The following is an 18,979-nucleotide window of genomic DNA, read 5'->3' as shown; positions in this document are numbered from 1 at the left end:
AGACCTGACATACTAGAACTTTCAGTGAAATATTCTCAAAAAACCTACAGAGCAAGAAACTATACCCCTTAACCAGTAATATCATTGTTTAAAAGCCCTTGTGGGACAGAAAGTTCATCTAGCTACCATTTCTGCTTGTCCTAACCTTGAAGGAAATGGAAAACCACTGGTCATCATAGAGGTTTTTCCCAGGATGAACTTCCTCAAGGGCATTGAAGTTCCTTTTTTTTTTTAATTCTGCTACCTCCTCCTACTTCTCCAAATACAAACAAACAAAACAACAACAATAACAAAAAAACAAACATTGATACCGTCTCTAGATAAGACCTGGTTGTTCATATGGCCAGAAATACTGCCTCCATGGTGATTTAGAATTTCATTTTCTGAACTTATATCATAAATATGCTATTTAATTACTCATCTTATTCTACCCTCCTCCCCATCCCAACCCTGTTCTTAGGCCTGTTTATTCTTCTTTTAATTATGATAGTAAGATGGGAATATAGGTCAGAGGATAGAAACCAGGAGACTTCTCACTACTTTTTAGCACTGTAGGCCTTAGGACACTAAGTGGCCCAGGCAAAGAAAGCTTACCATGTGGTCCTCCTCAAACATGAGAGCTAGGAGCCCTCTAACATAAGGATTGGGAGCCAAAGCCCAAGCTAGTAATAAACTGTTTTCCTGGACGACTTCTTTGAGACCTCTTGGGAATAACTATGATCTCAAGAGGCTACCAGTGGTAGAACTGGGTGCTCAACCATGTCTCAATCACACTCCATAGAGATATTTTTGAGGAAACAAACAATTCAGCAAGATGAAAGAATACTTTGATTTTCAGTCTAAAGAAAAGAAGTCTATGGGAACTTAGTGACTTCAAATCTCTAAATGACAAGTTTTTTACCCTTTGTGGTTTCCAGTTGCCTTTAACACGTTGATTAAGCTATGAACTCTCCAAGAAAAATGATCTCGTGCACACATTTTCCTACAACATTTCAGAGATGCATGGACACTCTGAAATATACCTACTGATTCCCCAGAGCTCCATGAACTCCTTGATAAATATATCTATCATAAAATTTTTCTGCTCAGAAAAATAATGCTTTTTGGGTGTAGACTAGAGTGGTGGGAAAATGTCTCATTATAATGTAAGATTTTGATTCCTGTCATATTTACTGAAGAGAATCAGGACACTATTGAATACATTCAACATTTAGCCACAATGTTTCTGTTGCTTGGTCATGAAATTATGTATTTAATCCAAAAAGCAAGGGATTAGGGTATGCAGAAGATAAACCAGGTTTAAAGCTATTTAAGATTTGAAATTACTAGAGGCACATTTTATTTACAGCAGACCTGAAAGAGAATAGCCAAGCCTCACAGAGGCTGAGGCTTTCTGAGAATCTACATGATTTAAACAGGGCTGGTGAATTTGTTTACAACTTAAGTGAACTAATCTCATTCTTAAAACAAACATACTCTACAGAATAAACAATACAGTGCTGTATTGTATTATATTTTCTTTCCTGTGGTCATAGCATGCTAGGAAAGTAACAGGAGCATTGTGGCTAACTGTTGAATGTATTCAATAGTGTCCTGATTCTCTTCAGTAAATATGACATGAATCAAAATCTTACATTATAATGAGACATTTTCCCACCAGTCTAGTCTACAATAGCACACTTTGTTCATTGTGCTCCTGTGGTCATGGAATGTAGACTTCTCTCCCTTAACTCACCAGCACTATACTTGGAGCATTCAACATATGTGTATCAGCACAACTCTGCTCTCTCAGGATCTTCCCAGATATCATCGTGACTCATAGTTTCTTTTCGTTATAACCAAGGCTGTATCACATTTCCTGGTTTAAATTTTATTTCCATATATGTGATTATATTACTAACAATAATCATTAGGGACTTTGAGGGGTTCATTAAATAACACTGCTCTTCCCAACTGAGTCTGAATCATCTGAGAAATAAGACAAGTCTGAGATGGAAGCTAAAACATCATTTTTATTAATAACAAAGCAGACATTTGAGCATTTGGACTTCCTAATCCAGAAGCACAGAGTCAGACAGATAAAATTTCCTCTGTATTGGCAAGACTGTACAACCACAGAGTCTCCCCAAACAGGGTTAGAGGCTACCCTGGAGAAGGCCATTCATTCCCAAGGGGAAGGTGAGAGGAAAGGGATAGACAACACATGCTCCATTTCTCCTTCTAAAGTCACCAATCCAGTAAGCCACCCCCTATGGTATGGTGTAAATGAAGAAGAGAAAGGTCAGGAGTGTTATGCTATCAGAATTTCACCCATGTGGAAGGAAATATCAGGAATATGGAAGAAGTTAATCCCTGCCCTACCCTACTCATGATAGTATCTAGCATTGTAACCATTAAGTCTATGGCTAACTATAGGGTGTAAAATATTAAAACAGTCCTACCTACACCTTCATATTGGCTACTCCTCCAACACAAATCACTGCTCTATTGAGAGGCTCTTAGAACTTTTGAACAGTTCTATTTTGCTTGCAGATGGGTTCTAAAATGAATCAGAACAGTAAGTTAATCAATTCTGAAGCCACTCTAGACCCACAGTTGATAATGTATTCCCTATTCCTTTCTCCATGCCAAATGATGTTCAACTACATTGTCCATCATAACTTAACAGAGGGTCTTCAATGAGATTAAATTATATCATTAAACTATAATACTAAGTCAGAGGTTCAAATGTCGTGACATGTGTGGACTATTTTATAAACTATTATTAATTTAAATGAGATTACAGACCCTTGACTCTTTAAACAAGAAATTCAAGGCATCACCGGTGGTTATGTATCTTATATCTGTACACTTGGCATAAGAAAATCCCATGATCCTCTTCTAGTTTAACAAAGCATTCTCACAAGTATATGTGCCTTTCTGAAAACAGAGAGTTATCAGTTTAAATATTACCATGGCCATAATTAAGGTCACCGATAAAAATGATATTTTAGAAGTTCAAGGTTAGGTTTACAGCACATAGCAACAATTTCTTATAACCAGTCTCAGAAAATTGTTTGGTCAGAAATAACTTCAAGGACATGTTTTAGAATAATATGAGATTATCAGCAGCTAAAGGAGAATGAATGTTTTCTTATTTTCTTGCTGGTATTTCTTTAAGTAACAATTAAGAGAGCATGTGATTTTTCAAGTCAAAGTGCAAAGATTCAGCTAGCACTGAGACAAAATTAAAAATCCTGAGAAGCAGCGTGTCTGGGTGGCTTAGTTAAGCATCCAGCTCTTGATTTCGGCTCAGGTCATGACCCCAGGTTCATGAGATCAAGCCCTGTTTTGGGCTCTGCACTGAGCTAGGAGCCTGCTCAGGATTCTCCCTCTCTCTCTCTCTCTCTCTGCCTCTTTCCCCTCTTCCTCTCTCAACATAAATAAATACACATTTTTTAAAAAATCCTGAGAAGGTCAAAACATACACTATGAAAAAATCGGAGCAAATAGGGTTATTAACAAATGGAATATGTGACAGTTAAGTGCAGTACACACATAACTTAGTATTATTATTTAAGTAAATATCACCTATGGTGTGGATATCAAAGAACTAACAAGGTCTTTACCACAACTTCTCTTCCAGAGTGGCCCATCAGGTCAGACCATCCTCCCTGGACCAGTTCTTCAAATACAATGAGATTTTCTCTATTATTTGCTGCAGTGATTCAGTGACAAACTTCACCACCAGCCAAGCAACAGAATGAGGTGGGATATGATTTTCAAATTATTATCCTGTTTATTTATACCAATGCTTGATTCGTTAACCCTGGTTGTTAACAGGGCACTAGATGCCAGGTATCACAGAGTATTCTTTCTGGGACTGTGAACCACAAATAAGAATTTATACTCCTATAGATCCTAGTGCTTTCTTAGGTTGAACTTCAGTTTCTTCTTGGACAAGTCCCAGGCTTGTCTGGAGCATAGCTCACTGACTTCTCTTGCCCAGATTCTGACCTCAGCCCCAATATGTCCACTGGGTCCGTATTCCAAGCCATATCTTGGATTAAACATTGCTCTCTGACCCTCCCTGCCTTTTCTGGGGCCTGAAGAGGAGAATATCTAGGTACAAGTTCTAGAGGGGCATTCCAAAGTACAGATGATGGGAATGGCCCACTGCCTGACCTATCAGGAAATCACCTACCGAGAATACAAAGCTAAAAGGAGTGGCAGTAATTGGGTACATCTCTTCTAAAATTAAGATAGGCAACTTGAGATATTTAAAGACATGGAGAAAAAAATAAAGATATGGAGAAGAGAAGGGAGTCCACCCAGAGGTAGCTAAATGGCAAACACCTACACCAAATATGAGAAAGGGAGAGGGGGAAGAAAGAGTGAGAAGTAGAAGTGGAAAAGGGAGAGCAAAAGACTAACACAGGGGGTAGAGTGAGAGTGTATAGAAAAAGGAGTGGGAGAAAAGAAAATGAAGAGTAGTTGGCAGAACTTAAGGTTAAAAAGGAATATACTAACCAACTATAAGTATCTGAAAGTGGAAGGGATCTGATATCCTAACTCAAAGACAAGATGAAAAGTACAAGAGAGATTTAATATGAACATAATGACTTCCTAAAATTTACAATAATGAGAAAAGAACATGAGTTTCTGAATTCTCATTCTCTGATGATAGAAAAAGAACAAGACTTATCCCAGAAGCAAAGGGACAGATCAAGATTTTCTGAAGGTCCATTCCAAAAAGGCTGAATTTGTGCTCTGCTCATAGCTTCCCTTGTCTCACAGTGATGGTTGCATACTTTCCACCCAATGGCGCAGAGCCCTAAGTTTCAACCCCAGTAGGGAAACTGTCTCCTATGAGGAAAGCACGCAATAAAGAGTTCACAAGTATGCCCCATCTCCAGCATGCACAGCATGGGTGTTTGATGCAATAGTGGCAACCACTAGGAGAAGGAGTCTGGAAAGAGGATGGATGACTGGTAAGCATGGCTGTTTCCAGAGGTATCCAAATTATTATCAGCTAAGGGACAATGCCAAAGGCTAGAATGTTATTGTTTTCTCTGAAACTTCTATCATTTATCGTTTTAAATATATACACTAAGACTAAGCATTTTTTTCTTCTAGAAAAATATGTCTTTAAACATTTCCCAAGTGCTTCCTAAATATGATCTTCTATAAGCTAATAGCCACCGTGTCTTCCTTCAAATACTCCATTCCTCAATTTCTTAAACCATTCCTCAGTTAGCCTGGGTTCCAAGCCCTACTATCTGAGTTTTGCACCTTTGAATACATTTTTGTTAGTGGCTAATCCTTCAACATTTGGAGCCCTGTATAAGATGCAGTACTTCACTTGAGGCCTGACCAAACCAGAGTAAAGTATAACCATCACTTCCTCAATTTTTGATATTACAATTCCATGTATGCATCCTATAGTGACCTTGATATCTTCACTGCCCCATAACATGGCCACTTACATATTTTACTAAAGTTCTAAAATGTTTACCGCCGCTCGTTATTCCTTTATACCTGGGTTTCTGGGCCCAAGTGAGTACCTTGCATTCCCCTACAACTATCTCACCTGTGCTTTTCCTGTCCTCCCTCCTCAAGCAGGCCGCAGATGGTGGACCTAAGGAATGGGAGCACAGTGACAGAGTTTATCCTCGTGGGCTTCGAGCAGAGCTCCTCTTCCACTCGGGCATTGCTCTTTGCCCTCTTCCTAGCCCTCTACAGCCTTGCCATGGCCATGAATGGCCTCATCATCTTCATCACCTGGACAGACCCCAGACTCAACAGCCCCATGTACTTCTTCCTTGGCCATCTGTCCTTCCTGGATGTCTGCTTCATCACCACCACCATCCCACAGATGCTAATCCACCTGGTGGTCAAGAACCACACTGTCTCCTTTGCCTCCTGCTTGACCCAGATGTACCTGGTCTTCTGTGTGGGTGTAGCCGAGTGCATCCTCTTGGCTTTTATGGCCTATGACCGTTACGTTGCTATCTGCCACCCACTCAGTTACGCCCAGATCATGAGCCAGCATGTCTGTGTGAGGCTGGTGAGTACTGCCTGGTTCTTTGGGCTAATCAATGGCATCTTTCTTGAGTATATGTCATTCCGGAATCCCTTCTGCAGAGACAACCACATAGAAAACTTCTTCTGTGAGGCCCCCATAGTGATTGCCCTCTCTTGTGGAGACCCCCAGTTTAGCCTGAAAATGATCTTTGCTGATGCCATCGTGGTGCTGCTCAGCCCCATGGTGCTCATTGTTATCTCCTATGCCCGCATCCTGGCCTCCATCCTTGGCAGAATCTCTTCCTCAGGTCGGGGGAAGACCTTCTCTACTTGTGCCTCCCATCTGACTGTGGTCATCTTTCTGTATACCTCAGCCATGTTCTCTTACATGAATCCTCGCAGCACACATGGCCCTGACAAAGACAAGCCTTTCTCCCTTCTCTACACCATCATCACCCCCATGTGCAACCCCATCATCTATAGTTTTCGAAACAAGGAAATGAAGGGGGCCATGGTGAGGGCCCTTGGGAGGACCAGCCTGGCCCAGGCAGAATCTATCTAGCGGGAAGACTCCTGGAAGAGAGGTCTCCCCCCGCCCACCCAAGTCTTGACAATTGGGCAACTCTCCAATGCTGAGAGTCTCCAGGAAAGAGCATTCATAGCTTTCTTTCTACTAGCATCAGTCCTGAAAGATCCTATTGATGTCTAATGCTCATCTGTCTGATTTCACTTCAAGCATTGTTTTCTCTTAGGCCTTCCTGAGGATAATTTAAGACTTTCATGTTTTTCTTCTATGTTGTCACATCTTTTAAAGGCACAAGTGCACTTAACTCCATTTAATTTTATTCGTACAGTACTTTTACATACTATTCCTAGCCTGAGTTTTGCATACACATTTAGGAGCAAACTTTTCTCTTTCAACTTATCATTATAGTGTTCTTTTCTTTCTCACATTCCACTCTCATATCCTGAATCCACCCTCATCCACCCCACTCCTACATAAGAAAAAATAGGGGAAGAAGTTAAGAAAAAGGGAATTAGGGAGCAGTGTTGACATTAAGAAAAGTCAGAGAAAAGAAGAAAAAGAAAAACTAAGGATGATAAGCCTGAACCCCATCTTCTTAGCTTCCATTAGCCCATAAGGGAGAACTTTTATGATGGCTTTAAGTGGCTACCATAACACTGCATTCAACTTATGTTTATGCTTGTGTGTTGTTGAGGAAATGCAGGTGAGATAGACCAATATGTCAAATCCCTTCTAAATCTTCTAGTTTCCTTAAGTAACATGACTGTTTGATATTTCCCTTATGATCCAAGTGGTCAATGCCTCTTCCAAGCTTCTCAGACTATTAGTTTCCTTCCCTGGTATATACTCCAAATTAACTCCCCTCTCCCTACTGCCTTCCTTTTTCCCAACCATCTTTCATTTCATTGCACCTTACTTCCCACCTTAAATAGACATATTTCATTCCCTGTACTTTAAGTAACACCTCTCCACACTATCTCTACCATTGCAGAAGCCTTTCCATTTGCAACCCTAACCCCTCTCACTTCTTCTAGCTTTTCTCCTTAACCAAATTTAGCGTCCCTTGAGAGAGCATTATATTCTTAACCACTCTTTTTTTTTTTTTTAAATTGCATCCTTCTCATGCCCCTTTCTTAATAATAGGAAAGGGAACAGGTCTGTTATTTTCTGGTGCCACTTCCATAAGATGAATGCACCTCAGTTAGGATTCCCTCAAATAGATGTACTACCCTTTCCATATTATACAAATCACACTACCTTCTGCAATGACTTAAAGCAGTAGCTTCACTCCACAAAATTCTAATCTTTTGAGTCCAAATTGGTGAATCTCTATATATCAGAGGACATGTGAGAAGCACTTCTCAGTCAGCAAGGAGGAAGAAATGAAACACCACTATAATTGAGAAGAAACAATAAACACAGAACAAAAAATTTTCCATTATCGAAGAGAAATTACACCAGGCAAAGTTAAACAGGAAAGAAAGACTTTATTTAAGACTACTGCAATAGGAGGGGAAGCTGGGTGGCTGCTAGTTGAGCGTCTGACTTTGGCTCGGGTCATGATCTCAGTTTGTGGGTTCAGGCCCTGCATCAGGCTCGCTGCTATCAGCGCAGAGGCCCGCTTCAGATACTCTGTCTCCTTCTCTCTCTCCCCTTCCCCCTGCTCTCACTCTCTCTTAAAAATAAATAAACATAAAAAAATAATAAAAGACTATTGCAATAGGAGATTGAACTCAACTCTACTAAAACAAGTGGCTGGAGAGTTCTTAACAGCTGCAGTAGGGCTACCTGTGTGTGGTGACTGGTCTTACTCAAAGGAAAAGTAAGTTTACAGGTTGTAGTTTTGCAATTTGGAGCAAGATGCCCATTGATGTTGGGCTCCTACCCTCCCATAGAGACTAGGAAATAGGAATGCCATCTTCCTGAGGGTTGCATTTTAAAGGAATGGCTCCCACAAACAATAAGAGACTCTTAACTACAGAGAACAAACTGAGGCTTAATGGGGCAGGGAATGGGTGATGGCATTGAGGAAGGCACTCGTTGGGATGAGCACTGGGTGTAGCGTGTAAGTGATGAAGCACGGGAATCTACTCCAGAAGCCATGAACACACTGTATACACTGTATATTAGCTAGCTTGACAACAAATTATATTAAAAATAAAAATAAAATAAAATAAATAAAATAAAATAAAATAAAATAAAATAAAATAAAATAAAATAAAATAAAAAAGGGATGGCTCCCAGGTCATTGAGAAAGACCTTCCCTGGGTCTGGAAACTAGCAAAAGGCTTTAAAGGAGATTCATATACATTTCAAAAGGGGCACAGAAAGATTGGCAATTACAAGTTTTCTAAAATAAATGCTCTGAGAAAAGGGGCCAGGGGCCTATACTTAAGATGAAACCTGTCTAAAGTTGTCAAGCAGAAAGGGAAAGGATAGGGCCTTCGTGGTCACCATGGAGAACAAAAGAAGTGCTTATTCTTCCCCCTAGGATCTCAGCTTCTTCTCCAAGTTTGAGAATTCCTGTCTCAAAGAGGCTTTAAGAGAAACAAACAAAAAGTAAGAAAGGAAAAGAAGAGGGTGCTTTTTGCAAAGTTTTCCAAGAAATTTCTTGGCTTTACATTTGCCCAACACTGTTGTACTCTGACATTGTAACAAGACACAGTTCTGGCTTTTAAGCTCAAAGTTTAATAGGGCAATATAATATAATATATTAATGGTAATATAAAGAACAAACGTTATAAGGGGCCTATACAAAGTATGTTGGGAGGGCAGATAATAACAGCAGCTCACATTTATCAAGCACTTATGTTCTAACAGCTCTACATTTGATCTTCACAATACCCTGGAAGTACATTACCTCCATTTTAAGAGGCAAAACTGGGGCTCATAGAGGTTAATTTGTTCAAAATCACACATTTCAAATGGCATTTCTAAGTGGGCAGCAGTTCCAGAGCCCACATTTAGCCTAAGGATGTAACTGAATAACTGTCCCAAAGAATGGAGCAGGCTTTATACTGAGGAGATGGTATTAGAACTAAGCCTTAAAGAATAAGCAGTGAATTGTAAAGTGGGGTGGGGTGGGGCGGGGAGGCTAGAAGCTGGGGTTGAGTAACTCCAGGTATAACGAACTGCCCGATTCCTTGTTGAAATGCTTTCAACGTGGAAGGTGGAGGGTGAGTATGGCCAGGAATGTTGTAAAATCGGGATGAGCGACCTAAACTGTCTTCTCAAGGGCGAGCACTTTCTCATTCAAGGACCTGGGCTCTGGGAGGCCGGGGCACCAACGGACCTTGCAGGGGCAGGGGCGCGGAGGCAGCGCTCCAACGCCAGAGAAGCCGACGCCTTGGTGGTGTCTCCTGCTTCAGCCTCTGCCCCGGTTCCTGAGCACGGGAGGCACACGAAAAGCCCCCAGCGACTGCGAAAACGCACGTAAATGCAACAACCAGAAATCACTCCGAAATGACCGTCTCGTCCCAGCCCCCTCACTATCCGTATGCAAAACCACTTGTCGCGGGAGGATGCACGACAAGCCTCTAAGGTTACCACAGTTCAGCCCAGGCCCTGAAAACGTGGGGATGGAACCCAGGAATTCTAGCTCTGGTTCCAGCTCTTCCAGCCTTCAGGATCCCTCCTAAAACTGACGCCATGTTTCCCAATCTAGCATGCCCAAACTACCCATGAGGCTTTGGGCCCTGACCCGATTGCGGAGGGTAAAGAAGATGGGCGTGGTCAGCACTAAACAAACAAACAAACAAAACAAACCTGCGGCCAATCACCCTTCCCACACTTCTCGGATCACCGTTATGGCAGCCAATGAGCGTCTTCTTGGCCGCGCTGGGGCGGGATTGCGCTAACCTGATGACCTCCCGGGAACACGAGCTATTCTGGGAGACTAGGCAGCAGCCGCGCCCCGCTGTAGCTGCGTCTCGGATTTGGAATACCCTCCCAGCTGAGTGGAAATGCTGAAATGCCGCTCCTCTTTGGTGGAGGATGGGATGCGCTGGGATGGGATAGGATGGGATGGGGGCGGAGCAAGGCTGGAGGCTGGGCTGAGCATAGATCTTTGCCTATCACGTCGAGTCCTCCTACCTCCTAGCCTAGTCCACCGATCTGTAGCTTCGATATTTTCAGGTGATAGTGAATAATTGTTGGGCTCCTCCTCCCTCCTAGACAACGCCGGTGTCTTCGGAACTTCTTTACCTCCCTTTGCAGTTACTCCAGGAAGTCGTCCTTGACTCCTTCCCCTTTCTGGATTCATTGGACTTTATTTGGGTTCCCTTCATAACCAATGCATTTTCCTAACACTGTACTCTTACTTCTTTACTTCTCTGTCTTCCCCACTGATTTATGATTCATTTATGCGTCCTTAGCATAGTACCTGGAGGTGTTGTAGCGCTATTTTCTCAATGTAGCAGAATCCTGATGTTTTAAACCAAAATAGCAAAACTCTTCTAGTAGGAGTGGAGAGGGAGTGTCCAGAGCTTTGCATCCCCCAAGGAAGCCCCTGAGGCATTCATCATTAGTGACTTAAGCTAAATATTCACTTTAGTATCTAGAAATATGGCTTACCCAGGACATGAAAATTAAACATGTCTAGATCCTCTATAGGGAACTCTTAAAGTGTTATCTTTTTGGACTTCCAATTTGATTGCACGTTTGTTTCTATTTTCTAGTCTACAGGCCTAGATATCTCTTTGCCTCTGCAGATCAATTCCTGGCCCTCTTTACCCAGCTCTGGGCTTGGGAGGCTGACCTGCATGGAACCAGGTCAACAGATCCCCTGACCCCTGGCTTTCTATTGGGTTCAGCCAATGAGTATTATAGGCAGAAGATTAGAGGGAAGTAGGAATGTGAGGTTAGGCTATTTAATCCTCTGGCTCTTTCCCTGTGGCATTGTGGCAAGCTCACTTGAGTCCCTTTAGGTAAGATCTCAGCTCTGTCATTGTAGCCTTCTCTACCTAGTTATCTATTTCTAAGTGGTGGAACTGCATCTCCCATTACCTCTTCAGGCTTAGCCCCTCTAATACCAGATTTGGGGTACTGTAGCTCCTTTGCAATTTCCCTACAACCTACCCACACCGTTATAAATAAACCTTTATGAAATTCCCCAAACTATCCTAATTTGAATATGCCATCTGGTTTCTGGAGATACCTAATATAAAACCATTCTCTTTTACAGAGGTAATGAAATCAGTTTTTTTCAAATGGAAACATTTTGGAGCTGTATGATGTAGTACAAAGAGCTTGGGCTTTGAAGTTAGATAAAGCTGAGTTTCATGTCATTCAATTATTCATTTGTTTGGCAAATATTCCACAGTCCTATTGGCCATGGGAGATACTTTAGAGGGTACTATGGCACTCAGCCCATTCTCCAAGAACCCTCTTCTTCTCCCACTGGGGTGAGCCCTGGCAGTCAAGTTGGTACTATGGAACACCACACCCCATTATCACCACAATCAGTGCAGCAAAGCTAGATTGATTAAGTCCTCTTTCCTAGGAATTTGGAATTGGTATGCAGCAGATATACCCACTTTGGGGCTGGAACAGGCAGATACTCAGATATGGAGCTATTGTCTTCTTCCAGGTATGTGAAGAAGCAAAGAAAATTGGCAGGTAGGGAGAATAGATTGAAGTCGGAGGACAGAGAGAAGCAAAGATAGAAAACCATATCTTCAGAGAAAGAGCCTGAGATAATGGTTGCCCTGGTTTCGTCAACCTTGGAGGGCCAATTGCATTTTTGCTCTTGGGTTTTGGAGATAACCTGGCGTCTTTATAATAAACTTTTTTCTCTCAAAATTATTATAGATAGGTTTACATTTCTTGCAACCAAAAAAGTTCTAAGATATCTACCTCATGTGGTTATGGGGATTAAATGAGATGAGGTATTTCAAACATCTAAAATCAGTGCCTCCAAAAATGTATATAGCACCCCATGTGTTCTGAGCATCAAAGGTATCAATTCTTTGTATTTCTTTTTTGGAATAACAAGCCTATTTTGCTGTCAGTATTTTTACAAGTTTTTCCTCATTTCGGCTTTTTTCTTCTCTAAGTGCTATTCTCTTCATGGTTTAGTGCTGATAAATTTGTGTTTGTGTTTTCCTGTGTTTTGTTTTGAAGTTTTTGTTCCTTGAAGGATTGAGTTCATCATACTCCTCAGTTCATGATACGCCATCATTGTGCCTGCAAGGAAAAACCCTCTTGTTTTATGTCTTTATTTCTTTATTCCATCTTTACATTCTATCTCCACTCCCATTCTTCCCCAACAATAGGCAATTTTCTGATGTGTTTAGTGTGTATATTTCTGTTTAAATGTGTTCTTAGAAAATAGTTATTATTTGGTAGGCATGTATTTTTAAATGTATTCCAAAGCTACTGAGTTATAGGTCTCATTCTGTGTCTTACGTTTTTCACTAAGCACTGTTTTTCATCTCCATCCATCTTGCCATATGCTAACATTTAATCTGTTCTTTCACACTGATGCCATGGTGTGCATTTGCCATGTTGTACTTCTCCACTACTCCAGTGATGAACACCCACATTGCCCCCAGCTCCACTTCACTACAAATAACTCTGCAATGAACATCCTCTTATTAGCCCCCTTCTCAACTTGTAAAGAATTTGTTTTATGTTCCTTAAGAGAGAGATTACAGGGTTATAGGGTATGAATCTATTTAATGTGTCCAAGTAATGCCAGCTTGCTTTCCAGAAGTGGTGAAACCAATCTTGTAGCAGATTTCCACATCCCTGACATCTGTAACTCTCTAGATTTCTAATTTTTGCTGGTGTGATAGGTGTAAACTAATGTATTATTGTTGGTTCAATGTGCTTTTGATTATTGATGGTTTTGATCAAATTTCTATATGCATATTAGCTTTTTCCTATTTTTTAAATTGCCTATTGATATCTTTTGCACCTTTTTTTTTCTGTCTGGTTGCTGTTCATTTGTAGGAGATCCATATCTATTCTAGGCTATTATATCCTTGTCAGTTTTAGACAAAGCAAATAGTTTCTTCTTCTGGCATCTACCTATTAGCTTTGTCCATGTTGGCCTTTGTAGAACATAAATATTTTGTAATCAAATCCCCCAGTTTTTGCCTTATACTTTGTGCATTTGAAAGTATTGAAATATATGGACTACTCTCTTAGTTATGCCTACTCTCTGCCTGACATCTCTAAATCTGAGTTCATTAGCAAGGTCCCTGTGATCATTCATTCCAGTCCTCTTCATTGGACTCCAAAGCAATTGTACTGACTAAATTTTATTCTTAAGAGAACGCCATCTTCTTTGAGCCTTTTCCCCCTATAGAGTTGCAGGCTATAAAAATCATACCTTCTAGTTACTTGAAGTCAGGCTTCCAGTAGCCCTGGACTACCTCTTACCTTACTTCCTTGGCTATCAGGAAGAACCAAAATGCAATAGTTACTTTCAATATTTTCCTCACCCTCATTTCACCAATCAATTCCATCTTTGTGGGTCAGAATCTGACCCGGAATCATCTTTCCTCTGCCATCTTCTTCCTTCTGAAGGATTCTATTACATTAAATCAACTTCCCCTCACTTCTGGAACTTCTTTGGGCCAGTTTCATAATTTGTTCCTGGGCTCTATAATCCAGTTCATCTGTTTTGGTGGAATCTAGCACATTTTTACAATAATATTGCTTCTTTTCCTCTCCTTTACCTTCACCTAAATAATTCATTTCCTGTTTCCACTCTCAAGGATATAAAATCCCATATAAGACTGTCTTCATGATGTAAAGTGCTACTTTTTTATCATTTTCTTTGTTTTTTATTGTATTCCTCCGCTTACTTTCTTATGTCTCTTTCCTTCTTCCATTCCCTACACTTTTTCTTCCTCTTTTCCTTTCTGAATTTTATAAATGCTAAGAGCAGGGGCTGACTTTCTGTAGATCACAGCAAAGAAGCTGCTTATGTTCCCACATATATGTGGTGTGGATCACATGACTGCCAATTCCTTTCCAGCTGCACATCAGATCCCAATTGTTTATTTGGAACAATGTACTGCACCTTTTCTCACTGCCGTGTCCCAGACATGAGTCCCACCCTACCAAGTTTCTTTATATCTGTGAGAATTTATTTTTCTCATTGTACGAAATCTCAAGTTCTATTTGTATATTACCTGTACTTTGTGCACTGGTATAGAGGCCATAAGTATTTTTCCCCAACCTCTTTCTACTTACTTTTTCCAGAGAAGTATGAGATGCCAGCTCAGCTACTGCTTTTCTTCCAATGTTGTACTTGATGTCCTCTGTAGTATAAATTTTTGTGGGTTTTCTCAGCATTTCTTTACTTTTGTCCTCTCCATTTTACCTTGTTTCCCCCACCCCTTGGCCCCCATCACACACATACACACCATTTCCATTTTAAAATTGAGGTACCCTTAATTCAGTTGACAATGCTCAAAGAAAACAGATTTTTCCTTCAATATTCTGAGAAGTGCTCTCTCCCAATTCGAGAGCACACCATTCCCTTATCATTAGACTATGAGAAACTTAAGGGCAGAGACCATGACTTCTTAGAGTCTGCCCCAGTGCCTACCACCTTCCATGATACATAGTAGGCAGTTGGTAAATACTTGTTGGCAAATTGACTCAGTCATGGTTTCCTTCTTGGGTGTCTTTTTCCTTCATGCTTATAAGAATTATTCACCTGCTCTAAAGGAATGTTGACTTGCCCTTTTTATTATTGAAGCTGAACCACCAGTTAGTATATTATAACTACTAATAGCAGAGATGGGGCACCTGGGTGGCTCAGTCAGTTGAGAATCCTACTTCAGCTTAGGTCATGATCTTGTGGTTCATGGGTTAGAGCCTGCTTCAGATTCTTTGTCTCCATCTCTCTCTGTCCCTCCCCCCCCCCCTCAAAAAACAAATAAACATTAAAAAAGAACTACTTGTAGCAGAGAAATGTGCAGTACCATTTAATGGGTTAAAAAAACAACACTGATTTATATAATTTAGACAGAGTTCTACTTCTGATATTGTCATTAGCTATGCAACCTTGGGTATGTCATCTAATCTATTTCTTTAGTTATATGCAATGGCATCATATATTCACTGCAGGAGACTACACTTTTTTATAAAGTGCTTGGAGTAGAATAAGGTAAATTTCTCTCATCCAGGCACTAAATGGGAGAGAAAGAATTTGCTTGTTACTCTGGAGCAGGCAGGAGGAAGAAGAGAGTAAAGGAAGGATAGGGTAGAGGAGCCTGTGAAAGGCATAAACTCCTCAATGGGAACTCTCCTTGTGATCACTTCTCCCTCATCTTTTTTTATTCAAGTCTACAGTAAAAATTTTTCAGTGCCTAGTAAGGTTATATTTGTTATTGAAACCAGTGAAAGGGCTGTTTTATGTGCCCCAGAGCTGATAAGAAGTCAAACTGAGGCAGCTTGCATGGACTCAGGATTGTGGATGCAGAAAGAAGCAAAAGGAAAATAAACCATAAGATGCTACAGGCATGTATGGAATCCTGTGGAATTCCCAGATTTTGGCATTTGAATTTGGACCAAATTTAATCAGATCTCTAAGGGACATAGCAGCCTCTTCAGACATCTGAGTTATACATAAAATGGTTATATTGGGGTGCCTGGGTGGCTCAGTCAGTTGATCATCCAACCCTTGATTTTGGCTCAGGTCATGATCCCAGCGTCATGGGAATGAGCCCCACATTGGGCTCCATGCTAAGCATGGACTTAAGACTCTCTCTTTCTCTCTCTCTCCCCCTCTCTCTCCCTCCACCCCTCTCCCCTGCTCATGTTTGTGCTCTCTCTCTCTTTCTCTAAAATAAAATAAAAATAACACATAAATAAATAAAATGGCTATATGATCATCACTAAGATTTCTTTCAGCAGTAACACTTTTGAAGATTCTAAGAGATGGGGACATATTTTTTTATTACCAGTTCTAAAATTCTGTATTTTTTTTAATTCTATATTTAAGGCTCAAACATTTATTTCTGATTATAAGGAAGTTCCCATGCTACTGATTTCATCAATTCCAAATATACTTCCCATTCCCCCATTTTAACACTTCTGAAATGGGATGTGTCTCATAATCAGTAATCAATGTCAGCTTACAATTGCTGTTGGTCAAGCAGCAGTCATGACATTGTTGTCATTGCCTACACATGCCTGGGCCTAGTTGTTATTCTAGGTGGTATGACTGGAAATCTACAACCCCTTGATGTTTCAGTTAATTGACCATTCAAGGACCATTTGAAGGAATATTAGTTCTGGTTGTTGTCTGAAAATATTCCTTGAACACTTTCTGGCAAGATCAAAAAGTTCCAGCTTTAAAACTTGCAGAATAGATTTTTTTGGCCTGGAATAAATTGCCAGAGACAATAGGGAAGCTCTCTTTTTAAGAAATGCTGCTTTGCTAACACTCAAAATGACCCAGAAAATATAATGTTTGGAAAAATAACAGACATCAACAACCTTGAGTCAAAAGTGATTCAGAAGTGTCAGATTCAATATGAAGAAATTATAAGAATACCATAATGACTTTAAATTATATTTGTGTGCTTTGGAGTGCTACAAAAAAAACCCGTCTGTTTCTAAATAAGTCTTTCTAAATAAACTTTTTAAACGGAATAAAATTTTTAAATAAAATTGATAAAGCATAGTGAAAGTTTAATTGGCAGTGTTTTTTTTCTTTCTTAATGGCACCTAAAATACTTATGTGTCACAATTGATGATGCCTTAAAGTCAATAACATATGGTAAATACTTAAGAGAATATAAAAATTAGAAAGAAGTTCCAGCCCTCAAGATATTCATAATCTGGAAGGGGGAATAACAAGCACATAAATAACAGAAGTGAGTAAATAAACAATAGAAGTAAGGAAAATATAATAATTATCCCCAAAAGAAGTACCAACAAAAAGATTTGGATATTCATGAGGTGCCTGGGTGGCTCAGTCAGTTAAGCTTCTGACTTCAACTCAGGTCATGATCTCACGGTTTGTGGGTTCAAGCCCTGAGTCCAGCTCTGTTCTGACAGCTTGGAGCCTGGAGCCTGCTTGGGATTCTGTGTCTCCCTCTCTCTCTGCTCCCCTGCTTATGCTCTGTCTGCCTCTCTCTCTCTCAAAAAAAAAAATAATAAACATTTTTAAAAGTTTAAAATAAAAGATTTAGACATTTAAAGGAGGAAGAGATCACATTAGGAAAGACTCCATGAAGGAAGTAGCATTTGAGAAGGACCTCAAAGAACTGGTAGGATTCCAACTGGCAGAGACAGAATGGAGCAGGAAGAGTAAAGAGAATGAGCAAAGAATCAGATGTGGGAAAGTGGGAATTTCTGGGGAATGGTAAATAACTTATTTTGACTACAGGGTTTGTTTAACCTTTTCATTTTATAGGTCTCTTTAAGAATTGGATGAAAGCAATGAATTGAATTCCTAGAAATAAAAGCACAAATTAATAATCAAAAAGGTTTACATACCCCTTCTGGGGACTTATCCATTTGCAGGTAGCATAAGAGAGAGAAGAGGGAAAAGCAGCCTTCCCAGACCCCATGAGAAGCTGGTACAGGTGACCAAGGCTGCAGAAATCCCTTTTCTAGAGGAGAGATTTGCATCTGACTGCACTTGGGAAGAATGACTAAGAGAAATGGAGTCAAGGGCCAGGAGGGACTCATCCAGTCTACTCATCCAAAGATTAAAAGAACTGGGATACCCTTGGGAATCATTTCTAGCTGACTGGATGATACAGACTTCCAAAGATGGAACGATGGCTAGAAAGTGTACCTGGGAAATAAATGTATGGGTTAAAAAAAAGTATGCCAGGGTCTTATCCAAGGGGACCTTGACTCCCTACAACCACTGGATTTTATACTTAATTCAAGAAGTAATAGGGACATGATGTAGATTTCTGAGGAGGATAAATGTTCAGAGCTGTGGTTTAGGAAGACTTACCTTCAGGATTATAGGTATGTGAGAGGCCAGGGGAGACCAGTTAGGAGTTTATTGCAGTTCGTTTTTATATTGTTCAAATACATTCTATTTATTCAGTTTCCCCTGCCACCCACTATTTGGCAAAGAGCCAGGCCTTTAGTAAGCATTTGGTAGGGCTTGTTGAATTGAAAGCCATAAATTCAGAGGGTCTCCTTGTAATGTCACTATTCCTCGCCAGGTGGCACCATGACAGCATTATTTACAGAGCCAACTTCCTTCCACAAGCACAGTGCTTCCAAGCAGAAAGGCTGTGCTTCTGTGAGGGAATTTACCTTCTGGGGACAATCTAGAAGTTGGGGGAAGTGGTAGTTGGGATAAAAGATTCAAGAATACTCCTTTTGTACTTCTATATAATTGCTTACTGTCACAGAGTATTTTGGCTGAATTTCTATCCCTAGGCATGTACCTGTGGAAAGGTGCCTAGGAAAACCTGCCTTTGCAAAGATGCAGTTTTCTGTCTTGCGAGAAGTATAAAA

The 18,979-nt window shown here is 40.4% G+C and overlaps 1 protein-coding gene across 1 annotated transcript; it reads left to right on the top strand.

The window, feature by feature from the left end:
* The first annotated feature begins 3,628 nt into the window (after positions 1-3,628).
* Positions 3,629-8,138, top strand: LOC123590351 (olfactory receptor 10AD1). Its single transcript, XM_045463431.1, has 2 exons — positions 3,629-3,747; positions 5,602-8,138. The coding sequence occupies exons 1-2, from the start codon at positions 3,743-3,745 to the stop codon at positions 6,563-6,565; spliced, it is 969 nt and encodes a 322-aa protein (XP_045319387.1). The 5' UTR covers positions 3,629-3,742; the 3' UTR covers positions 6,566-8,138.
* Positions 8,139-18,979: the final 10,841 nt, after the last annotated feature.

Source organism: Leopardus geoffroyi, chromosome B4 (genome assembly GCF_018350155.1).
Source record: "Leopardus geoffroyi isolate Oge1 chromosome B4, O.geoffroyi_Oge1_pat1.0, whole genome shotgun sequence".
Classification (NCBI taxonomy): domain Eukaryota; kingdom Metazoa; phylum Chordata; class Mammalia; order Carnivora; family Felidae; genus Leopardus; species Leopardus geoffroyi.
Note: the sequence above shows the minus strand (reverse complement) of the source record. Positions and strands in the feature narration are given on the sequence as shown.